This window comes from Arvicanthis niloticus, chromosome 4 (genome assembly GCF_011762505.2).
Source record: "Arvicanthis niloticus isolate mArvNil1 chromosome 4, mArvNil1.pat.X, whole genome shotgun sequence".
NCBI lineage: Eukaryota > Metazoa > Chordata > Mammalia > Rodentia > Muridae > Arvicanthis > Arvicanthis niloticus.
The window spans coordinates 83,208,444-83,233,406 of record NC_047661.1 but is presented as its reverse complement, the minus strand read 5'-3'; the positions used below and the strand labels follow the sequence as shown (position 1 = coordinate 83,233,406).

The window sequence follows — 24,963 nt, the reverse complement described above, 5'->3', positions numbered from 1 at the left end:
TCACACTCTAAACTTCTTTTTTTTCTCCCTCTCTAAACTTCAGTCATTCTAGTGCCCGCCTCCTCTACTCAGTCCACCCAATCAGAAATGAGCATGCCCGCTGGGTGCCGCCCCCAGCCTGCCGGAACCCAATCCACGGCGCAGAGTCGAGAGCTGGGCGCATCCTTCAAGAGAAGGGCCGGTGACGGCAGCGCGCCGGGCGCTGCGCTGCGGGAGGGGGCGGGGCCGAGCCGGCGCGGGCGGGGGAGGGGCCGAGCGGGGAGGAGGTTGCGGCGGGTTTGAAAGCGCCAGTTTCCTGGCAGCTGGGGCAGGCGTTGGTCTCGGCACTCCGGCTCCGCAGCAGTCGCGCTCGAGCGGGCGACTTAGCTCGGTGCGCGCGTCCTGGACGGAGCCTCGGTTCCAGCTGCTCTCTCAGCTCCCGCCCCCTTGCCTGAGCCTTTCCCGCCGCGCGGGCGCCGAGCCCCGGCTGTCGGCGCTGACCCCGCCCGGAGACCCCGCCGGCGCCGCCCGCGGGGCGCGCGCTCCCTCGGGCTCTCCTCAGCGGCCGGCGAGAGGGGCGGCTCGCGGCGGCGCGCGGCCAGCGGGCTGAGGCGGGGGCTCGGCGGCGGCGCCCCTCTGGCCGGGCTGTGCGCGGGGCCCGGAGCGGCACCGCGGCCGCCCGCGCGGGGGCTCCCCATGGTGCAGCGGAGGTCGGGATGTCGAAGACGTTGAAGAAGAAGAAGCACTGGCTCAGCAAGGTGCAGGAGTGTGCCGTGTCCTGGGCCGGGCCCCCGGGCGACTTGGGCGCGGAGATCCGCGGCGGCGCCGAGCGCGGCGAGTTCCCTTACCTGGGGCGGCTCCGCGACGAGCCTGGCGGCGGCGGAGGCACCTGCTGCGTGGTCTCGGGCAAGGCGCCCAGTCCGGGCGATGTGCTGTTGGAGGTGAACGGGACGCCGGTCAGTGGGCTCACCAACCGGGACACCCTAGCTGTCATCCGCCACTTCCGCGAGCCCATCCGTCTGAAGACAGTGAAGCCAGGTGTGCTGTCGGCTTGGGGACCCGGCTCTTGGTCCGGACTCCCTGGGGAGGAGGGGGGAGGGGGGGCGCCGGGATTTCCCATTTTGCAGCTGGTAAAACTGAGCTCGGGTGAACCGACAGCTGTGTAGGCTGTCAGGGAATTGCCACTAGGAGCTGTCTCTCCTAATCCAGCTCGATCTCCCACCGCAGACAAGAGTTAGTTTCTTTCTTTCTTTCTTTCTTTCTCTCTTTCTTTTTTTTTTTTTTTTTTTTTTGTGCCTAGAGAAGGCCATCCCTTTTCTGCGCCTCTTTATGGAAAAGGTCCTATGATGATAATCTTTTCTTTGGAACGTATTTGCGTCTTCTAACGGGGAGAAAGGGCTTTACTATGGAGACTCAGCGCTGGATCCAGTGCCGAGGTTACCACTGAAAGCTCCTGGGAGGGCTCAGCTGGCCCAGTGCGTCGTGCACGACCGCAGACGTCTGGGAGCTGACAGTCCCACTCTGTGGGTCTAGGTGGCTCAGGTGTCTGAGTACCAGTGAGGTACAATGTGTGGTGTGAGGCAGTGGAGCTGTTGTGTAGTCTGGGTTTGGAAGGAAGACCTAGTGCCCAGCCGAGCAAATGCCTTTGTAAAGCTTTCGAATCTACAGAATTTGTTGAAGCGCTGGGTTAAAAAAAATGAACCCTTGGTGCCCTGGTGTCTTTGATGCTCGTAAAATGTGCTGCAAAGCACGTTATGCTTATGGCATATTCCCTGGTTGGAAAGCATTGATCAGACTGCGCACAGTCTGGGCTGGTAGTGTGTAGTAAGTTTTCTTACGAATTTGTAAGTTAGAGCATTGTTGGTCCTTTCTGTATTGGTAAAATGTGGTTCTGCCTTCTGAGATGGTCGTAGACACGGGCATTGTGATTAATCATTGTTACTAGAAATAAATTGTTTCTGTTGACCATAGAGTACGTCTGAACATATGGGGCTGACAAACTGTGACCTGGGCTAGGTTTTGGTCTTCCCCTTTCACTACAAAATGCTAGAAAATTCTAGAGAAATTTTAATATTTTCTCTCTCCTTCCTCCCTTCCTCCCTCCCTTGTTCTCCCTCTTCCTTATCTTCAGTTCACTTTAGGACTGTCTCTTTAGTAGTCCTTGAGCTAACTGCAATTGATGGTTTGATGCAATATCCATGTGTTGTGGATATGTAACACAATCTTAGTAGCTTAAATGAAGGTGCTTTTCATATAACCTATTCTATGATATTGTTAAGATTTGTATGTTTGTGGGTTTTTCTTATTGTTAATCTTTAGAACTTTGTCAAACTATAAACACCATTTCTCTATTATTTTGAGGGTTTTAAGATTCTTAACTCTTTAACTTCTAGAATCATGTACCAAGGGTGGAGGGAAGACTTTTGGGGATGTGATTCAGCATGTTGGTTACTGTTTATAATATTCAAAATACTATACAGACATTTACTAGCTTAGGTATGGCTTAAATTGGTTCTCAACATGTGGTTCTCCACCCCTTTAGGGGTTGTGTATCAGCTATATCGAATACCCAATATTTAAAGCAAAATTACAGTTATGAAGTATCAGTGAAATAATTTTATGTTTGGGGGGGTCATCACAACATGAGGAACTGTATTAAAAGGTCCACAGCATTAGGGGGGTTGAGAATCTTTGACTTACATGAAGTCCCATGAGCCAGCAAATGATGAGAACATGTGCATCATTGCTGTTTTGTTTTGATCAGTTGGAGCATTACTGAGAGAATAACAGCCATAAAGTTGTTTAGGAAGTTGTTATATTCCAAATCACTGTGGTTTATTTAAAAGATGAGAGGGATGGCTCCTTAATAAATACCAATATGTTTTACATGTTATATACCTTTCACATAAAATTAGAGAAAATACTTCAGGTTTAAAGTGTTATATAGTAGTATTAGTTAACTGTATTGACAAAATCTTCCATGCCTCAGAATATAGTCAGCATTTTGTATTAATAAAAATTTTGCCTTCTTGTTATCCAAAGACACTGTCCTGCTTTAAATATTTAGTGAAAATAGAGGGAATAACTGGTGTCAATGCTGCCCTACAGCTTATTAGGAACAGTTCTGAATGTTGTGCTTGCTTTTAAAAATATGTTCAACATTGATAATTTGTAGTGGGCACCACGATTTTTGTGCCATCTGAGATTTAAAACTGTTCTAAGCAAATTGTAATGAAAAATTGGGTAGTATATTATGTGGCTTTCTTAAATGGCTTTACTTAAAAGCATCATTTATAATGAAATACCAAGAGTTTTGTAGGTTAAACACAAGCATTCAATACTAGAAATTAAGAACTTGAAATGGTTATTTCTAGAACTTTGGATTTAGTTAAAAAACTGCACAAGTATATCTCCAGAGAGTTTTTGAGTCTATATGGTTGTGATTCATTTAGAAAATCATGAAGACAGTGTAATGTGTTCTAAGAAGAAACTTTCCCTGCCCCAATCCCATTTTTTCTAAACTTTGTGAAATTTTTAATTTCAAGCATTATATAGTAGATTTAGCACGCTTGACTGGTAACTCTTTGTTAAACTGTATTCTTGACAGTCATTTAGAAGCTAAAGAGTCAAATGTAGCTGTTTCTGTGAGATGTCTTGTTAATGAGGAATGATCTCATGCAGTCTTCTGACAGTTTGTGGCAGAAGGATGAGCTGGGCTGTAGACATGGCTGCAGCTGCACTACTTCTTTACTTGAGCCTTCTCTTCTCTCTTGGAGAGGCTCTGGGGAGCCCTGTCAGTGCTGTTAATGCAGACACATAGAGTATGTCTTCTTTCTAATTTTCCTACCTTTTGCTTTAGAGTTGTATTTATTTTGTTGTACTTTTTAATGAGGAATTGAAAATAGTTCTTTAAAATTTGGATCCTTCTTTGAATTAGAGAGTTCAGTATTGGTTTAGTGTTAATATAGTACTTAGTAATCAATACTTAAACTTTAGTCCCATTTATTGCTTGGCTCAAGTAATCACCAGTTTCTTAATTGTGATCTGTGGCTTTGTTTTTGTTTTGTTACTGTTATTTAAAAGAGAAAAGTTATCATTTGAATATGAACTTTTGAACTTTGGACCAGGGGTGAAATCTTTTATGGTATAGTCCTGTCTGTAGCACAGTGCCTGTGACTTACATTACAGAATTCTTAAACAAGTTTTATTTGGATTAATATGACCATTAGTTAATTTTGTTCTAAAATTCCCTCAACTGTGATTGTGTAGAGTTTTAGAACACAATTATTTGCTTCTTAGTTCACCTTTAAATATTTCATCAGTTATAAATTACATAGATTTTATTCTAGTTAAAGATTAAATATTGCATTATAGTCTAAGTATGTGAAATCATTGTGCTGCTTTATTATGCACACAGTGCTTTGGACTACCTTAACTCTGCTACTGTATCTAGAGAAGAAAATCACAGGGAACATTGTGTTTAATGCAGTTATCTGTGTGTTTAATGACTAATTTGAAGCAGAGTTTTTAACATGTTAATTAAATGCAGGTAAAAATGTTCTCCACTGACTCAGGGATTATAGTATCTGAAGAAATTTTGTTAAAATGAACTCACCCCTAGAAATACATTCCCTGTTAGTGAACAAGCTTTACTGGATGCTTTAAAATAAGGAATGTGTATGATAATGTAAATAATAAAAAACTCTGCTTTAGTCCTCAACTCTTGGATCTTTTTGCTAGTTTTTAGTGTAGTGGGCAGGTTGGAACATCATTGAATTTTGCTTAAGTGGTTTAGTATCCAAAGAAGAGAAGAACAAAAAAAAAAAAAAAAAAAAAAAAAAAAAAAAAAAAAAATGAGACTTAATTCTAGCCTCCTAGGTTAGTAATACTACCAAGTATTCAATATATTTTTTAGCCAATAGAAACTAGAGATTAGGTGAGGCAGTCCTTTTGTTAGAGACAATTGCATCATATTTTGATAAACTTGTCATTTGAAACATTCTTGCTTTTCCAGATTTTGGTGGCAGGTTTCTCTCCTCCTCCACCCAAAGGTCTTAATTTAGTGGTTCAGGTTCAGGATTCCTATGAGAGTAGGAGACATATGCTGCAGCAGCAGAACTGGTTAACATTGTTAGCATCTTTATACCCAAACACTTTTTTTCTGTAGCAGTTTGTCAGAGTACTAAATCCAAGTATATTTGATTTGGCTACTTTTCTAGCATATCATTCAAATTTTATTGATTGTTGTTTCCTATCTTTGTTATGGTTATCATTGCTGAAACACCATGGCCAAAGTAACTTGGGAAGGATAGGGTTTATTTACTTACACTTCCATATCACCATTTATCACTGAAAGAAGTCAGGACAGGAACTCAAACTGGGCAGGAACCTAGAGGTCATGGAGAGGTGCTGCTTACTGGCTTGCTCTTTATGGCTAGCTCATCCTGCTTTCTTATAGAACCCAGGCCCACCAGCCCAAGGGTGGCCTCCCCGATCAGTCACCAATTATAAAAGTACCCTACAGGTTTGCTTACAGGCTAATTTCATGGAGCTGTTTTCTCAGTTGAAGTTCTATCCTCTCAGATGACTATAGCTTGTGCCAAGTTGACATCAAACTAGCCAGTACATTCCCTTTGTCTTTAGACATAATCTTTCTTAGGTTGATGTCTTTTAGAAAGTCTTTAATTTCTTGCTGTCTTTTTATTAAATGCACACATTTAATATTTGGCCCTTTGAAATTTCAGATTACTTTTTTTGTTTTATTCAAGTCATTGCTAAAACTGAATTTCATGAAACACAGCAACACAACACTGTGTTTCTGGAAATATGTGTTATTTTCCTCTGATGTGGGGACTACTTTATAAACCACTTGTTATGAGACTTATTTTGTCATTCTTAAAAAGTTTGTTTTCTAATTTATGTAAATTTATGGTAAACCATGCATATTTTTGAGTATTTAACTTATAAGGTTATTGCCTACTCTTTGGTGGATAATGTCGTATAGTGACTTTAGAGTATAATCCCTGAAGTCCTTTTTAAAAATTTTGTGGGTACTTAGTGTTTTGTGTTTTGGGGCAGTGTTATAGGAGAATAGGCTCTTCCCTTCCTCAGCCTTCTTTTTCTCTCTTCCTCTTTTGTTCTGTTCTTTTCCTTTCCTTGACAGGCCTTTTCTTGCTCTGTATCCCTGGTTAGCCTTGAACTTGTGGTCAGTGCTCCTGCTCTGACTCCCAAGTACTGGGATTAAAGTTGTGTTCCACCACACCCAATAATTTCATTTTTGAGCCACTCTTATTCTCTATCAAACTCTACTGATTTTAAAGTGAACTTTTGGTACTTTGTGTTTTAACAATAGATAAGAAGTTTGTTATTAAAAACTACAACTATGTTACTTTGAATTAACCTTTTAAAAATGTTACCTGAAATGTTGAGAAGTATTTCTTTAGATACTGCATTTTGATAGGGAAGGGGTGCTCTGACCTAACACTGTTGCAGAGAGTGATTTGTTGTGCAGTGTGGAGGTTGGTGCTTTGGAGACTTGTTTGTAGTGGAAAAAAGGCAAAACCACTCACTGCTCTTCTGTCCTGAAAACCCAATATTATTTTGAAAGTTTTCCATGAAAAGCTGCCTCTTTTAGTTTATAAAGAGAAAGTGAAAAATCAGCTTACTGAACATGCTCCCTCCTCAAACATCTAATAATGTCCCCACAGCAGCTAGCACTAACCTTGTCAAAAGAGTCAGAAATGGTATCTTTAAGAAGCACACAAAGTCTGAGAGCTGAGTGATTCACTGGTAGACAGTTCTTGTAGGAAAAGTTTTTACTTATTTCATCTTTTTCCTTACTATTTTAAACCCTTCAGGTGAGATTTAATATGAATTTTGGTGAAGAGTAAACTTAATTATTTCTTTAGTGTGCTGTTCTAAAAAGTTACTTTGAACTGGGTGTGGCAGTAGGCATCCTTAAGTCTACTTCCTTGGTAGTCTGAGGTGGGAGGATTGAGCCAGCCTGGTTTACATAGTTAGAAGTATCCCAATGAGAGGTTGAGGGAAGGCAGGAGTGAGGGCAGGGGAGAATATGAGAATATCTTAGCAAGGATTTTGTTCTGTTCTTAAGTTATAACAAAAAAGAAGGGGGGAGGAGGACCAAACAAATAAACGTCTTTTAAAAAGTCCTTATGATGCTCACTACATGCTGTTTTGTACCATTTTTAGAATGAGTATCCCATACCCTTCATGTTTGAATAACTATTGTGTTTTTATTGAACACCACTTTCAGTGAGTCACTTGCAAAATAAAATGTCATGTGTTAATAGTGAAACTTTGGATGTGTATATGAAGTAAGAGAGGTGTCATTTGTTTTTGTCCTTATAGAGTCCTGACACCTTGTCCTTATTTTCTGACTTGCCTGCTTAGGGAAGTTAATTAGGAAAAAATTGAATTTATCTTGGTTTTGAAAGATAGATAGGTTTTAGTTTAGTTGAAAAGTGACATTTTTAGTAGTAGATAGATAAGAAGAAAAATACAGGGCAAGAATGTTTACTCTATAAATATCTATAGGATGTTCCATTACAATAGTATTTATATATGTGTATATTAAAAGCACTTTTCTTAGTATAAATGCACAAAATGATATTGTATAATATATGATAATTAGAAAATAGAGGGGGAATTCTATTAATTGTTTAAGTATAGAGACAGTTCTATTTTGAATTATTCCTGATAATGTTCTAAGTTCTAACTTAAAATGTGTTTTCTTCTAGTAATAATGCTGTTGGGATGTATAATGATATTTCTGTCTTTAGCTTAGTCTCATTCAACTCATAATATAGTACCATGAATATTCTTATTTTGCCCATAATGTACTTGAAATATCATCATTAATACTAATTGTTTACGGATAATAGGCATATTTGGGTTTTTTTGGAAACCCAACAAATTTTATGGGAAAGCAAGTAGTAAAAAAGGGAACTGAAAACAGAGTTCCATCTTAACCTTGGCTTGACTTAGCCAGCCATCTGGCTTCTAGTGGCAAGGTTGGCATCATTAATATATTTATTTCTCTACTATCCCAGTAATTTTATGCAGCTAGTTGTTGTAGAACAGGGGTTCTGAGGAGCAAGCCCTCTACCATTTCAGGTATTTCAACATGGCTAAGAGAGTATAGACTGCATTTTGAAGACTGTAATTTCAGTCATAACATAAATCTAAGCACCTGAGAAAGGGCAGTCTGTGTTAGTAGATTTAGTTACTTACTTCACTTATTAATATGTGTTAGAGATACTGTTTAGAGATTCAGAAATGTAAAGGGTTACATAGGTTAGTGATACTGTTGACTTTGTTCAGAGAAGCTTCGTTTTGCTAGGGACAGTGGTGATGGCAGAGGCTTATAACTGGTCAAAGTGATGAGAACATGTTATGATTGAATGCTCAACCATATACGGGATACACACATGTATATATGTATATTTATGTATATATTTGTATATACACATATACTGGGAAGAGGTAACCTCAGCCTTCAAGAGAACATATGCAAAAACAGGCAAAGAGAATATAAGAACCAGAGGAAGTGGGGCTTTATATAGAATGCTGACTTTTGGGCATTGCATGCTTTTGAACTCAGCAGCTAGTGCCTATGATTATCTGTACAAGATTGTGTTTGACTACATTTTGTTGTGGACAGAGGAGGAACTCTCAGGGCCCTACCCCTTCCTGAGGATACAAAACTAATAGCTGCTAAGTAAGGCAGAGTCATTTTTCAGTGGTGTAGCCACTTCATACAGTGCCTGTGCTCCTATAAACAGTCCCTCATCCACGTTTCTATAAGCGATCCTAATGAAACTCCTTGGGTCATCAAAAGAAAAAGGAAAAGAAAAAGAAAAAGAAAGAAAGGGGAGTTAAATTTTCCTGCTATAGTTTAGTTGGGGAGAGTTTTTTCCTTTTTTTTTTTTTTTTTTAATAACATGAAATTGGAAGAAATTCTGTTTAAAAAGAATATGTCTTCTGTGCTGGGTAGTTTTATATCTACTTGTCAAAAGTTGAAGTTATTTGGGAAGAGGTAACCTCAAGAAAATGCCTCACTAGATTGGCCTGTGGAAAAAAATCCTGTGATGTGTTTTCTTGATGGATGAATGAATATTGATGTAGGAGGGCTCAACTCATCCTGGGTAGTGCCATACCTTGGCTGGTGGTCCTGGGCAGTATAGGAAAGCAAATTGAGCAACCAGGAGGAGCAAACCGGTGAGCAACACTCCCCCATCACCTCCTGCTCTGTTCCTGTGCCAGGGTCGGGACCTATTTGAGTTCCTGCCCTGACTTCCTCAGTGATGAGCTTTGGTGGGCAACTGTAAGATGAAATAAATCCTTCTCTCCTCAAGTTGCTTGGGGTTTTAGCACAGCAGTAGAAACCCTAACTAAGATATGTTCTTATTGTCTTGCATTTGCAGTATGAATAGTAACTGATCTACTTAAAGATTCTGGCATCTTACATAACTCTTCATTATTGCTATATATTTTTTTGTATAGTTTTAAGCTCATAATTATTTTCCTTCCAGAAAGTTTGTGAGGGGCTATATATGAATATAAAAACTTGAATTTTACTACATGATGATGTTTAAAGTAGTTTTAGGAATTGAAAATGCATTATAAGGGAGAAAAACACAAGTTTTTATTATTTTATTTTCTGAACTTAACTAGAATAGCTTTGTTTTTTTTTTTTTTGATAAAATAACTTTTAAAACTGTGCTTGAATAGAGTAGTCCTAGAGAAATAATGCCCTTTTAGATCTAATTACCCAAACTAATTATGCACAGGAAATTTGTAATAAATAGCTTAGATCTCAGCAAGAAATTTAAACAACAACAAGAAGCAAAACCTAATTCACATGCCAAATTTTCAGAATTTTATAGCAAGACATGAAAGGTAGCTCTGAATCCTTTAGAAATAGAGATCATTAAAGCATCTCATCTTTTCTTATGGTGTCCAATAACAAATCATGAAAGGACTTTGATATGCTTTGTGCTTATCTCTGACCCATTGCTGTAAAGACAGGGCAGTGGGGTAAGGAGATTGGGCAGGTTGGGATAGCATGTCCATTCTTGCAGCCAGGTACAGAGCACAGTATCACTAAAACAGAATTCCAAGAATGGGAGGGAGAAGGGGGTACCTAAAAGGAAGGGATGCTAAGCAGACAGCATGGAACATGGCCTCCTTTAAATCACTTTATCTCCTACCTTGAAGCCAACAGCTGGATATAGTTGATATAGAACTAATTTAAACAACAGCAACAACAACAAACCAAAAACAGGCTGTAGAACAAAGCTGAGACTGACTTTATCAAATCTTTTGCTCAAATGTTATTGTATCTGAAATGTGAAATGCTTTTATATAAAAATTTAGATGTTTGGCTGGTGAGATGGCTTAGCAGATGAAAGTGCTTCCTACCAAGCCTGTGAGTTTGATCCCTGGGATCTAAATGGTAGAAAATCAGTTCCCCCTTTAAGTCCTCTGACATCTAGACACATGTTGAGGCACATAGTTGCATGTACATACACACTCCCCCCATTAACCCTCACACCATCACCCCCTCACCCCACAGGCATGCACAAATTCAATAATTATATTTTGGTATAATATGAGTGTTTTTATATGTATGAATGATTTGCTTGTATGTTTTTTTTTCTTTCTATGTGCCTGGTTTCAGAGACCAGAATAGAGTGTCAGATGCCCTTGGACTGAAATTATAGGAAACTGTGAACTGTTATGTAGGTGCTGGAAATTGAATTTGGGTCCTCTGGGAGAGTAACCATTTGTTTGTAACCACTGAACAATCTCTGCAGTCCCCCAGCCTCCTTTTGAGGATCTCATCATTAGTCCTGGCTAGCCTGGAACTTGCAATGTATAATAGGTTAGCCTCTAACTGTACCTGACCTCCTGCAATAAAACATTTTTAAAAAGTTCAGTTGTTTAGAAAGATGAGGTACTGATGCTTGAATATGTTCAATAGAGACTGCTTGTAAGTGTTCTATTCTCACTTAAAAACAGAAACAGAAGTAAAAGCCATATAATAGCAAATGGGACTCCCCAAATCAGTGCTTTGTGTTCTAAAGTAGAGGGACTACTTTGGAGGATTATTTAGTAACTTTGGTAGTAAGAAAATGATTGCTCTTCTAGTTCAACTATGAAGTTTTAAAACTTGATATTATTATCCATTTTGAAAATTAAATTCTAAACTAATTGCTTCCCAGTGTTTTGCTTTTAAAGTAGTGGTGTTTTTAGATGTAAATTGTGAACGTATCATTCTTTTCCTTTTTTTATTGGATATTTTCTTTATTTACATTTCAAATGTTATCCCCTTTCCCCATTTCTTCCCACCCAGAACCTCCATCCCATCCCCCTTCCCCTGCTTCTATGAGGGTGTTCCTCCACCTACCCACCCACTCCTGCCTGCCTGCCTGCCCTCATTTCCCCTACACCAGGCCATCAAGCCTTCACAGGGTCAAGGGCCTCTCCTCCCACTGATGCCTGACAAGGCCATCCTCTGCTACATTTGCAGCTAGAGCCATGGGTTCCTCCTTGGTTTGTTGTTTAGTCCCTGGAAGCTCTGGGAGTTCTGGTTGATTGATATTATTGTTCTTCCTGTGGGATTGCAAACCCCTTCAGCTCCTTCAGTCCTCTCTCTAACACCTCTACTGGGTGACCGTATTATTATTGTGTTATTTCAAAGGATTCCTGTACTGTCTAATTTTACATTAGCTTGACACAAACAAGAGTTATCTGAAAGGAGGAAACCTCAATTAAGAAAATGCCTTCTTGCTGGGCAGTGGTGGCACATGCCTTTAATCCCAGCACTTGGGAAGCAGAGGCAGGCGGATTTCTGAGTTCAAGGCCAGCCTGGTCTATAGAGTGAGTTCCAGGACACCCAGGGCTACACAGAGAAATCCTGTCTTGAAAAACAAAACGAGAGAGAGGGAGAGGGAGAGGGAGAGGGAGAGGAGGGAGGGGGAGAGGGGGAGAGGGGGAGAGGGGGAGAGGGGGAATGCCTTCTTAAGATCTGGCTGTAGGGCATTTTAATTAGCCTGGGCTTGTGGTCCTGGGTTCTGTAAGAAAGTAGGCTGAGCAAGCCAAGTGGAGAGCAGGCTAAGTAGCACCCCTCCTGCCTCTAGGTTTCCTGCCCAGTTTAAGTTCTTGTCTTGACTTCTTTGCTGATGAATGGTGATGTGGAAGTGTAAGCCAAATAAGCCCTTTCCTTCCCAAGTTCTTTTGGTCATGGTATTTTATCATAGTAATAGTAACTAACTAAAATAGTTCCCTAATTGCACCTTTCAACTATAATTTCATAGAAGTTATACATAGGTGAACTTACTGACTCTTAACTTAGAAACACTAAAGTAGTCTAAGATATGGTACCTGTTTAATAACCAAAAAGCAATTTGGTAGACAATGCAGAATAAAATCTGGTTTCTTTGTTAAATTTGTTTTTTCCCCTTCCTCTACTGGGCAGTGGAGATATTTCAAGAAAGAGTGGAGAGCCTGAGAGAGGGAGGAGTGCTCATTTTGTACTGTTTTAAAAATGCACTATTTTAAATTTTATGCTATTTTTATATTCTAATTACAGTATTAATGTTTTCAGCTTCTGTAATATAAAATGATTTTATTTTCAAGACAAGCATTACTGTGTAGCCCAGGCAGCCTTGAAGTCATGATCTTTTTGCTTGCAATTATGTCTTCTGAGTGATAAAAATTACAGGTCTGTGCCATCATACCTGGCTAAAAGCAATAATTTAAATATTAATTTTTATTTTAATTTAATTTATAGGGCTTGCCTAGTGTCAATAGTTAGATCTTTAGTAGATAGTAAATGGTCATAGGTTATTGGTGACTATACATGTACAAATGAGCATCTTCAGCTGAGTGTGGCGGCACCTGTCTGCAGTCTTAGTACTTGGTTCAGATGCAGGCAGCAGGATCAGGAGTTTAATGTTAGCCTTTGATATGTAGCAAATTTAAGGCTAACCTGGGATGTCTGAGACCTTGTCTCAAAAAGAAAATTTCCCAAAGAGCCCTACCATTTCTCCCCCCACCCCCAATTCCAACAAAACATGAAACATCTTTGGACTGTGTATGATTTGCTGATAAGAATCAAAACAGAGATATATTTTTTTAGATTAGTTTATACCTTCTAGAGATATCGTTTGGCCATATTTGGAAATTACTACTTCAACTTCAAAAGCCTCAAATGTCTAGAGGTCTCCAATGTTAATTCCATGTATTGACTGAGCTACATAAAATTTGTTTCAGTAATCCATTCTTTCTTATCTCTGTTCACAAAACTATATTTTATTACATTTCAGTAGTTTTGGGCAGAATATTTTGTCATAATTTTATTGTTTTAGCTAGTGGGTCTATTTACCAATTTAAATATTTGACAGGATGGGAATACATACTAATAAAAATTTTAATTTCTTTTAGTATTAGAGCTAATCAGAGCTATCTTATGATGTAGTACTGGTAAGTAGAAATGATATTCAACTTCCTTTTGGTGGCAACCTCATGTTCCTGACCACTGCTTTGCAAATCTAATCTGATGCTTTTGCCTTGAGAACTTGTCATGATATATACTAGCTGTCCTATATGATATGGCTTATAAGGACATAAATGCTATCATTCACATTTCCTTAGGAATTTCCCTGTATACACAAGGAGACTGAGGTTCAGCAAGATGAACATACAAAATTTCTCATGGTGAGGACCATGAACAGGAGCATCATTAGGCCTTCATTTTTCATTCACTGGGTAGAATATTATTAGTTCATTATGTCTGAAAAAAGCTGCCTTCACCTACAGTTTTAAATTGAGTGGGTGTTAAATGTAGTAAAATGTTGGACAGAAACTAGAATAAAAGATTCATTGTTTGATTCTGTTTCTAAACGAAGCTTGTAGTAGTACAGTTTAACTTGTCCAGCTAAACTGAAGATTATTAATCAAATAGAAAATTAGAATAAATTATTGTTACATTTATAAGTGAATGGCTTAAGCAGTTATATAAAAAACCTGGATACTTTTTTTTAGAATGAACTTACTTGGAATGACTTGATATTAGTACCTTCCCATATTTCCTGTCCTCTTGTAAAATTTACTAACCCAGTAGGTAGGTGTTAGCACACTTATCTTGAGACTGATAGCTGAGAAAATATTATAATGAACATAGAATTAAGCATGTTTTGAAATTAATGGCCTTTTATAAGCATGAACTCTTTTCAAAGTATATTTTGCTTAATAAAATTTATTTAATCTAGATAGAAGAATAACTTATTGTACTCAAATTGACCTCTATTCTGCAGTCTTCAAGTACTCTACATTAAGATGAATCCTTTGAAGGGCCAGTTCAAAGCAGCCAGTAGTGTTGCTACCTCTTGTTTTTGTGCTGTTAGGTTTTGTATTTGGGCTTAAAGATTGTCATCAACTGGAGAGAACCACATCAATCCAGTCAGTACCCTGACTTCAAAGATAAAGAAGTTGAGTCTTAAGCAGTGACAGAGTGTGGACTAGAACCCAGCTCATCTCATTTCTTTCATTGTTTTGGTTTTTGGTATAAGAATTCACCTAGAAATCTGATGAAAATTTGAGATTCCTCAAGGAATTTATATTCTTTTAGAATTAAGCATTATGTACCAGACCAGTTTGTTGTCTTCATTCATGAATGTGGTTAGACATAGTAGTAACCCAGAAGTTGGAACACATGAAATAATTTAAATTATTATATACCATAACTTTTCAGGGCATTTTAAGCCTGACATATTGCTGTAACTTATGGTTAAAATTTAAACAATCGTAACATTTTTAGCTGATATAACAGTTGAATATCCAAGTAGGCTTTTTTTCTTAGTTGTTTAAGCATTGAGAAAATATTTATCTTATTAAAGAGATTGTTTACAACACTTTTAGTCAAATTCCTTTCGGTTGCTGCTGTGTGTTAGGTAGACTCCTAATGTTGTCTCTGGCCTGTTTGGCCACACTTGTACTTTTTGCTTTTGAGTAAACAGGGCATATAGTAAGGGAAAGTAAGTTTTCTGACTGGGAATTTTTATGGAATCTGTGAGGTGAATGATCAGGGTATTTTAGGCTTAAGCTTGCTATAATGGATGTTGATACAACTGAAAGGAAAGATTGTGTAGTACTAGCACATAGCTTAGACCACGGAGAGGGGACTTTATCTAAGAACAGAGAATTTACCTGTGTGAGGCAACCTGGAGGTAAGAAGGTAGCAGTTTTGGAAAGGCTGTTCATCAGGTATGAACACGGAATGATGGGAGCTTGCTTGGCTGTTTATATATGAAAGGAAATTTTCCTACAGCAAACATGTCACACACTACTTTGTAGTAGTGTTCTGTCAGGGACCAGTGCAGGGAGCAGAAAGAGATGGAACATAGGGAATTAGTCACATAGTTTTTGAAAGGACAGAGGGTTAAATTTTAAGCTGGGCCTCTAAGAATGACTTCTAGGACACCTTGCAACCCACTATGAGAGCACCCACTTCTGCCAATCAGGTAAATGGACAATAGGAGGCTGCCTATGAAAACTGCGGCAAGAAAATACCAAGGAATCACACAGTGTTACTGTTGCCATCTTCACTACCTGGAGCGGAATATAACATCTAGTGTGCTGTGACTTGATGCCTGGGACGGGGTGTTTGTGTATAGAGGTGATTGTTGTTAATAGCACATCCTTGAGGAGAAGGACCTACCTACCATCTACTCCCTTTGTCAATGTCAGAATCACTCTAGAATCATTCTAGAGCTCTCTTAAAGATTCAACTCTATTTGGCTTTCTGTTCATGGGATTATATGAAATTGTGAATTTCTGTGTTACTAACGTTTATGAAACAGTTTAGAATTCTGTTATTCATGGTTATGTGCTCTCTCCTTAAGAAGGAGTTTAATTTGGGTTCAGATTTTCTGGGATTAGAATAAAGGTAAAGGTGTTGAAGAAGTGAGGGAGAAGTCTCTTCCTGTAAATAATTTCCAGAGAGAGGCCTTGTGGCTTTTCAGTATTAACATGTGGTCCACAGCTCTAGTCCTAGTACATGGTAGTTTTAGAGATCATATCAGATCTGGTGCCTTCAGGGTAGTATGGCCATAGACCTTATTTTAAACTAGAATAAGATCAAATTCTTAAGAGATACTAATTACATTTTTAAAGTTTTTGATCATAAGCATTATGAAGTGATTGTACATAAATTGATTTTTTGGTTTTTTTTTGTTCCTGTACACACGCCCTAAGCTTTATAACTTGGAGAGTTAGAGAGTGCTGGGTGTTGTAGAACATTGTACTTTTAGCCTGTGCCTTTAGGAATTCTTACAGTGCAGATCATAGATCTGTGTCTACAGCTCACAGTCTGAACCTCTCTGCTGTCTTTGATCAGCTGCCTGATTCCTCTGCTCATCTCTCCAGCTTTGTTTTCTCTTTGCTCACATTGTTTCTCTCACGCTTCTCTGCTTTCCAGAGAGAAAACTGAGTTTGTACAGATCTCACAGGTCTATTGAAATGCTCTTTAACATTGTGAATTGTCAGTCTCTGCAGTCAGGTGGAAACCTCAGGTGGTGGCGTCTTCTTATGTTGGTCGTGGCTTAGATATGCATACATAAAAACACACACATTTATATTATACTTTGGGATTTGAAAATATTCTAGAAGCTGAGTTTCAAGGCAGTATGTTATATTTACTTGGTACCTTTGTTTTAGTGGATCATACTAGACTTTCACAAATCCTTCCTTTTAAAAAGTCACTTTTAGCAGGGAGGTGATAGTGCACTTGTTTAATCCCACCATTTGGGATGCAGAGGCAGGCAGATCTCTGTGAGTTTGAGCCTAGCCTGGTCTTTAGAGCAAGTTCCAGGACAGCTAGGACTATACAGAGAAACCCTGTCTTGAAAAAACAAAAAGCCACACCCCCTAAAAAGGACATATTTAAAAAAGAGAAGTGATTGGTGTTTGGAAATGGGTCTTAGAAATGAATCTCTAAGGGTGTTTTCTTACTGAGTGAAAATTGTCAAATCTGCCTATTAATCCAGTAATAAAATGTTACAGTGTATATGAACATTTCATTAGCACTGTTCACGTGGCATTTGTTTCTACTAGGTGGTCAGGGAGGGCTATCCTGAGAAGGGGTACATATAAGCCATGAGTTGAAATAACTAGAAGGAAGTCTGCTATGTAAATGTTTCTAGGCAGAGGGAATTATAAGTCCTCAGAGAGGTATATGATCTTAAATACTAAAGGAACAGAACAACCAGTGTGGCAAGCACCTAGGAAATGAGGTAAATGCTTGGAGGCAATTGATGAAAGAGACATTCTGTGGAGGTCTGTAAGCCACAGTTAGTGACGTGGAGTTTTCTCTTTTCCTCTTTTTCCTTCTCTTTCCTCATATTCTTTCTCTCTTACATCCCTCCTGCCTTTTTTTTTTTTTTTTTTTTAAACCATTCTTCTATTTGTCTTTAGTGCTGAGTAAGTAATGCTTTACCATAGCATAGAGCCAAAACTCCAGACTGGATTTTGTTTATTCTTAAAGTTACTGAAAATGCAGAGTTGGAAAATGATGCGAGAACATATTTCAAAAAGCCACTGGGATTTCAATGTAGGGCAAGAAGGGAAGAAAGGAGACCCTTTGGTAGTAGAAAATTAATGATGGATTGGATTTTTATTAAGAGCAGTGGCAGTGACATGAAGTGGTGGATATATCTAAAGTATGTTTTGAAGGAGGAAATGACAGGATTCCATGTGAGCTGGTAAGGAAAGGAGAAGTTTCAAGTTCAGGATGATGTTTAGATTTTTGCTCTGAGCAACTAAGTGGCTGGAATTATGTTATTAATCCATTATTATATTTTATTTTTTTTTAAGCATTTCAAGGTAAATTGCCATCATCAGTGTTGGTGTGGGCCAATTCAAAGCCCTGAATCTGGGCCTGAGACGTATCTGAGGTGGTCAGCCTGCTAGCTCTCTTGTTGTCATGTCCTCAGGACTGGCTTACCAGCATCCTCCACTACAGGGCCAGCTCTACCCTGCTGCCCAGGCAAGGTGCAGGGCCTACTCTCATGAGTATTAAAACTGGTGTGGAATATGGCCAGTTCTCCTACTTTCATGACCCTGGGGCTAGCTCTCCTGTCTGCCATAGATGGTGAGGGATGAGGGAGGGGAGAAGGGTAACACCACCCAGCAGACAAGAGGCAAGACCTGCTCCACACTCTGGCTCTCGGGCTGGCTCACTTGGAACCCTCACACCCAGAGCCAGCTCTGCTGTGATGCCCAGGTAAAGTATAGGGCCTGCTCTCTCAAGTGCTACAGCAAGTGAGGGGCAGGGCCAGCTCTCCTGCTCAGATGACCTCTGGGCCTGCTCTCTTACCTGCCATTGTTGGCAAGGGGAAGAGTGAGGGAGGATAGCTCTTCTTTGCCCATGTCATTGCATAGCAGACAAGTGACAGGGCCAGCTAGCTCTCCAACGCTCACACCTTCAAGGCTACCTCACCCAAATCCCTGCCATTATGGTCAGCTTTACTGTGCTGTGCAGGGTCTGTTCTAAGTGGATCAGCAGGTGAGGGTCAAGAGCAGCTCTCCTGCTCTCATGACCATGTCAGGGCCCAAGCCTGCTGCTGGCAGCTAAGGCAAGAGGGAGGAGATCTCTTCCTTGCTCTTGCCACCAAATAGTAGACAAGAGGCAGGACCAGCTCTCTCACAGTCTTGTCCTTGGGACTGGCTAACCTGCAACCATCACCTGATTTCTCCCGGGGCCAGCTTTACTGTGCTGCCCAGGGGAAATCAGGCCTTGTTCTCTTGAGTGCTGCAGTAGGTATGGAGCAGGGCCAGGTTAGAACACTGAGCATAGACATGGCCTCTCTCCTTTCTGCCACCTACTGACATACGTGTGACATAGCAGCCACACCTGTAATGCTTCTTGGGACAGGGTTTAAAAATCTTTTTTAAAAAATATAACACATAAAAAAAAATAAATGGCTTTAGGTTAATTAAAGCATAGTACTTATACTTTGAAAACAAAATCTGATAAGAAATAAGATGGAATATATCCAAGAAGCTGCCAGTAAACTGAATATGTATGTAGTTGTATAAAGGATAAAATTATCATATGTGATTTTTTTGACATCTCTGACTTTTTCATATGAAATACTCTTTGCGTCTTTCCAGCTAACTCCTGGGGGCTTGTAGTTTGGTCAGAATTAGGTATTAGATGTCGTGTGGTCAGAGACAAGTATGGTCTCAGAGATGATGGCATCATTTGCGCTAAGGAGAACTAAGTCTTAGGGTAGAGTTAAGAGTGTCATTTAGCACCTCTTAATTTTTCCTTTTATCTCATAATGTTTATTATTTTCTGTGTATTGACTTTAGAATGTCTACGCTTCCCTGTCTTTGATAGGCAGTTGTTAACAATAGGCATTTACCATCATGTGGTCAGTAGATATTAGTAAAATTATCTGATTATCCAAGTCCATACTAAACTGATGTGAGAAATTACTACTGTTAAAACTACTTGTGGATATTTTCCTATTAACCTCCTAAGTAACTAAATATAATGCGATTTCAAATGTCATTGTAGGAGCTTTCCTTTAAACTACACTACTATGTTAATTCTATCTAATATAGTGGGCTTTGGAAAATGTAAGGAAAGTGTCTATGGTTCCTATACCCATTTTTATTATCATATTTTTAAAAGCAGTTCTATTTTATTGTTTGAATATTACCTTTATTCATATATGTAACTCTCTTCTTTTGGTTCTTACAGTTGTGTTACTTTGGATTGTTAACTATATAGGAAACTTTGAGCTTTCACCTTATACAAGAATTGTCATACTGACTGATGATGATGACGACATTTTAGGTGTTGGACTAGTGAGAGTAGGAGTGCCTGTTGCAGACTGACTGCTTTGTCTTCTACCCCTAGAATATTTAGCCATGAAAACGTGCCATAAACATCCTAGGATAGGATCCCCTCATTCTGAGTATAGCATCTCCATTTTGTGTATCCAGTTTAACTCCTCTCCTCCTACTTTCTGCCCTCCTTCATGACAGCTCGGTGAATCTGGTATAAATGCAGAAGCAGTCCTATCTATATAAGTAGAACTGCTATTTCCATTTTTAAAAAGCTGAATCAACCTTGAGTTTGCATCAACAAGTAAATTAAAAACCCAAATCCATTATCAAACCTTGAGTGAGCTACCAATAAATTAGCAAAGTATTTAAAAACCCAGAACTGATCATGTAAAACACCAGTACATAACTTACTGGCTGACAGTGGTTCAGTATTAAAGTCAAGATGTTTGGCCACACACTTTAATTGAAAGTACTGGTTTGGCTGGGCTTGGTGCCATAGACCTTTTTTTTAAAAATTTTATTTCTTTATTTTATGTATATGATGGGTACACTGTAGTTATCTTCAGACACACCAGAAGAGGGCATTGGATCTCATTACAGATGGTTGTGAGCCACCATGTGGTAGCTGGGAATTGAACTCAGGACCTCTGGAAGAACAGTCAGTGCTTTCAACCGCTGAGCCATCTCTCTAGCCCCGGCATAGACCTTTAATTCCTGCACTCTAGAGGCAACACCATGGAGATCTCTGTGAGTTTAGCCTTGTCTACATACTGAGTTCCAGGAAAATCTAACCTGGTCTACATAAAGAGTTCCAGGACAGCCAGGGCTATGTAGAGAGACCCTGTCTGGGAAAAAAGAAAAAAAAAAAAAAAAAAAAAAGAATAGTAGTTTTAAATTGGCACATATTTTCCCATCTCAGCATTCAGAGAATTACTTTTACAGTATTGTTTTTAAGTTTTATGTCTTCTCTAACTTTAAAAAAATTGAGTTGCATTTTATTTATTTTGTACCTATATGTATGTATGTGTGGGTGTGTGTGTAACTGATTTGGTTCTCTCTCTTCACCAGACCCGTCCTTAGGATCAAACTCGTGTCAGGCTTGGTGGTAGTACCTATACTTACTGAGCCATCTCACTGTGATATATTTGATAGATATATTAGATATTATATAGCTCTATTGTATCTTTTTTTCAGAAGCCCAACTTGTAATCGTAACATGTTTTCCTATGTAGTCTGATAATACTGGAAATCTCTGTGAGTGATTACTCCCTGGGCAATCCATTTTAGCCATCAAGTCTCTGCAGTGATACATTTTAAGTAACCACTTTTTGAAAAACTGCTAAATTAAATGAATGTTCAGTTTTGTTAGAATTTAAGCAAAAGTTGTCTTTTTGAAGTGAAGGAAATTGATATTTCCTTTGAATCTTGATTTTATTTTTTACGTTCCTATATTTGTATTTTTTTTTCAATTTGAATCTTGATTCATTTAAAGTCTTGAATTTATTTAGATCTGCTTAAGAATAAAACATCTATAGCTCCCCTTTAGTAGTAGTAGTAAACCAATCATATGAATTTATTTCAACCTAACATACTTTCCCAAAGCAGATTAAAACCTGTGATACTTGTGTGTACATCACTGCTATATATGCTAGAATTAAGAACACAGAGTCTCTTCCATATTCTAAGCACTATTTTCAGTTGTTATATGAAATTTGGTATATGATTTTCTTAATGAGATTACACTATTACATATTTTGTTTTTCTAGACCATTAGAGGAAAATTTGAGGCCAGTATTTACATTTTCATAAATGGGAACAATTTTCAATTTTATATTTTTGTATGTGCTAGGAGTAGTATTCGGGGTCACATGCATGGTAGGGAAGCCTTCTGTTACTGAGCTCCAACTCCTTATAATGTAAGTGTTTCACCAGTACTCTTTTTGGTGATATTAGTCATGCTAATAACCAAAATAAGTGAGTATAATTCAGTCTTTCTGATATTTATTAAAATTTAAAGATTATATATATATATATATATATATATATATATATATATATATTTTGGTTTTTTGTTTGTTTGTTGTTTGTTTGTTTTTCGAGACTGGATTTCTCTGTGTAGCCCTGGCTGTCCTGGAACTCACTCTGTAGACCAGGCTGACCTTGAACTCAGAAATCTGCCTGCTTCTGCCTCCCAAGTACTGGGATTAAAGGCGTGCGCCACCACCGCTCAGCTTAGATATATTTTTAAGCCTTCCATGTTATTACTTTACAAATTGATTAAAATGAACAGAAATTTGTGGATGTATTCATGACCGTCTTTTGTGCCGACTCACTAAGTGCTGACTCACTAAGCATCCACTCCTGGTGGAGATGTACACTGACTGGTTATTGCGAGACCCTTGTATCCATGAGTAGTAACTGGGGAAGGATTAGTTGCTCATTCTTTCCCATCCCATCATTCTACTCCGAGATTATTTTTAATGGCTGTGGTCTTCTTGTGCCTTTATTTTAGAATTTTGACTCACCACCTCTTTCTGTACCAATTGGTTTGTCCTTTACTTCAGAATAGGCCTTATATTTCTGTTTGAGCTTTAAAACTTTTAGTGTTTTAACTTCTTATCCTTACTCCCAGTATCTCCCTCTTTATTTTTTAAAATCAGTGCACTTTACTTATTTAGATAAATTTGGGTATATACAAGATTAGATTTGATTATGAAGAATTTGAAAACTAGTCATAGAAGTTTACACTTTACCCTATTTCTAATAAAAATAGGCAAATATTTTTAAGCAAGATATTAATAATCAATAAAAGATATAATTAGTCAGGTACTGATGTGTAGGATTGTTTATACAGGAGTTAACAATTAGCATGGAAACCTTTAAAGAAGAGTGATTTCTCAGGACAGGTAGAACAAGGTAGCTTGGGGGAAGAGAGATTATAAATACCAATAGTAAATCAGCCGTGAAATATAGAGGATGACAAAAGAAAAGGGATATTGTAAAGTAGAGCTGGCTTGAGGAGGAAAATGATTTAGATTTTAAATACTCTTAAAATTATGATAGGATATGGATTTCAGACTTCAGGTTAGGCACTTGTTGTTTTTTAAAAAATACATTACATTTTAAAAATATACAATGGCTCACACTTTTAATCTCAGCACTTGGGAGGCAGAGGCAGGTGGCTGTCTAAGTTTGAGGTCAGCTTGGTCTATAAAGTGATTTCCAAGACAGCCAGGACTACACAGAAATCTCATCTCAAAACAAAACAAAACAAAACAAAACAAAGTAAAGCAAACCAAGAAACAAACAAACAAAAATTAAAGCTTTATTTTATGCATTTTGGTGTTTTGCTTGCATGTATGTATGTGCACTATGTGTATGTTAGGTGCTTGTGAAAGCTGGAAGAATGCATCAGATCTGCAACTGGAATTAAGGATGGTTGTGAGCTGCCATGTATGTATTGGTACTAAAACCTCCGTTCTCTGGATAAACAGCCAATCCTTTTAACTACTGAGCCATATCTCTGGCTCCTTAATAGACTTTTATTTTTTCTTTGACAAGTTCACGTATGTAAACAATGGATCTTGATTATACACAACCCCAACTCTCCCTTCCCATTCACTCAGTAATCCCCCAACCTTTTTCTTCTACTTCCCCGAGGAACCCCCAGTGGTTTCATGGCCTCTCTTTTGTTTTTAAAATCCACGGAGTTCAGTTAGTGCTGCTGTTGGACTGTTTTCTGACCTATGGATTTGACTTTGTGCAGATAACATAGCTGCCATCGGTGCATGAGTGTAATAGTTGTCACATTCAAAGGACAACATTTTAAAAGCACTTTTTCCTTCTTCCTGCTCTTACAGTCATCTACCCCTCTTGTTGTTCCTTTATTCTTTGGGGATGGGGGTTTGTTGATATAAATGTCCCACTTAGGGCTGAGCACTTATTCTCAGCACTTTGATTAGTTATCAGTTTCTGCATTAACTGTTAACTACTGCAGAGAGAAGCCTCTCTGGCCAAGGTTGGGGGCAGCATTAATCTATGGGTATGAACACTAACGATTAGAAGGCAGTTTGACAACATGCCATTTAACAAGATGTAGTAGTCTTCCTCCTAGGGCCTGTAACCCCCCTGAGCCATGTGCTTTTGGGCAGATTTATAGTATCAGTCCCAAATCCCTTCCTCTGGAGAAATGGCAAATCTACCCATAACCTTTGTGCTATTATTGCATCAGTGGGTACATCTTACCTGGCAGATTAGTTTTGTAGGATGCAGTTGGTCACAGAAGTGCCATTTGATGTTTTGTCTCTCCCAGTAGCCTGCAGAGCACATTTTGGCACCATGAAAGTTAGCCATCAGGGAGGAAGTTTTCAGGTCAGTTCAACTTGATTTTTCTGTGTCCTATAACCAAAGTTGTGTCTTTGGCAATAGGTTCTTGACATCTAGTTTTTTTTTTTGAGCAACCAAGAGTAATGACAATAGCCTGTGTCATTTGTGGGAGATTCTGAGAAGACTTCTGTCGTAGTCAGGGTTTCTATTCCTGCACAAACATCATGACCAAGAAGTAAGTTGGGGAGGAAAGGGTTTATTCAGTTTACACCTCCGCGTTGCTGTTCATCACCAAAGTCAGGACTAGAATTCAAGCAGGTCAGGAAGCAGAAGCTAATGCAGAGGCCATGGAGGGATGTTACTTACTGGCTTGCTTCCTCCGGCAGACTTATTGAGGCATATTTTACAATAAAATTCACCAATTTTTAGCGGTATCATTCTGTTGATTCAGATAAATGTATAGAATTATGTAATTAGTATAAAATTAACATTTCCATCACCCATAAAGTTTACTGATACCCTTTTGTAGATGTGTGATCTCTTAAGAATACAATTTTATCTTATAATCTATTTTATCAAATATTTCAGTTTCAAATAAATAATTCTAGGAATGGATTTTAAAATAAGCCAGATATTAAATTGGGGATCACATTTATTGATTTTTGGTAGCTTAATTTGAATCTATCATAGTTAACCAAGTAATTTAAGGAAGGGACTGTGGGTGCTTGCTTTTATGTTTTCACTTTATCTTTTCTTAGCTCTTTCATTCAAAAACTTGGT

At 38.7% G+C, this 24,963-nt stretch overlaps 1 protein-coding gene and 1 pseudogene across 3 annotated transcripts in view; one reads left to right on the top strand and one right to left on the bottom strand.

The window, feature by feature from the left end:
• The first annotated feature begins 559 nt into the window (after nt 1–559).
• Magi3 (membrane associated guanylate kinase, WW and PDZ domain containing 3) overlaps nt 560–24,963 on the top strand; it is a 220,974-nt gene continuing 196,570 nt past the window's right edge. For all 3 annotated transcript variants that reach the window (XM_076933049.1, XM_034499901.2, XM_034499902.2), the window contains exon 1: nt 560–1,017. In XM_076933049.1, the coding sequence (XP_076789164.1) occupies nt 696–1,017 (322 nt within the window). In that variant the 5' untranslated portion in view covers nt 560–695. The remainder of the gene's footprint in view (nt 1,018–24,963) is intronic.
• Nucleotides 18,835–18,935, bottom strand: LOC117708038 (small nucleolar RNA SNORA17; annotated as a pseudogene).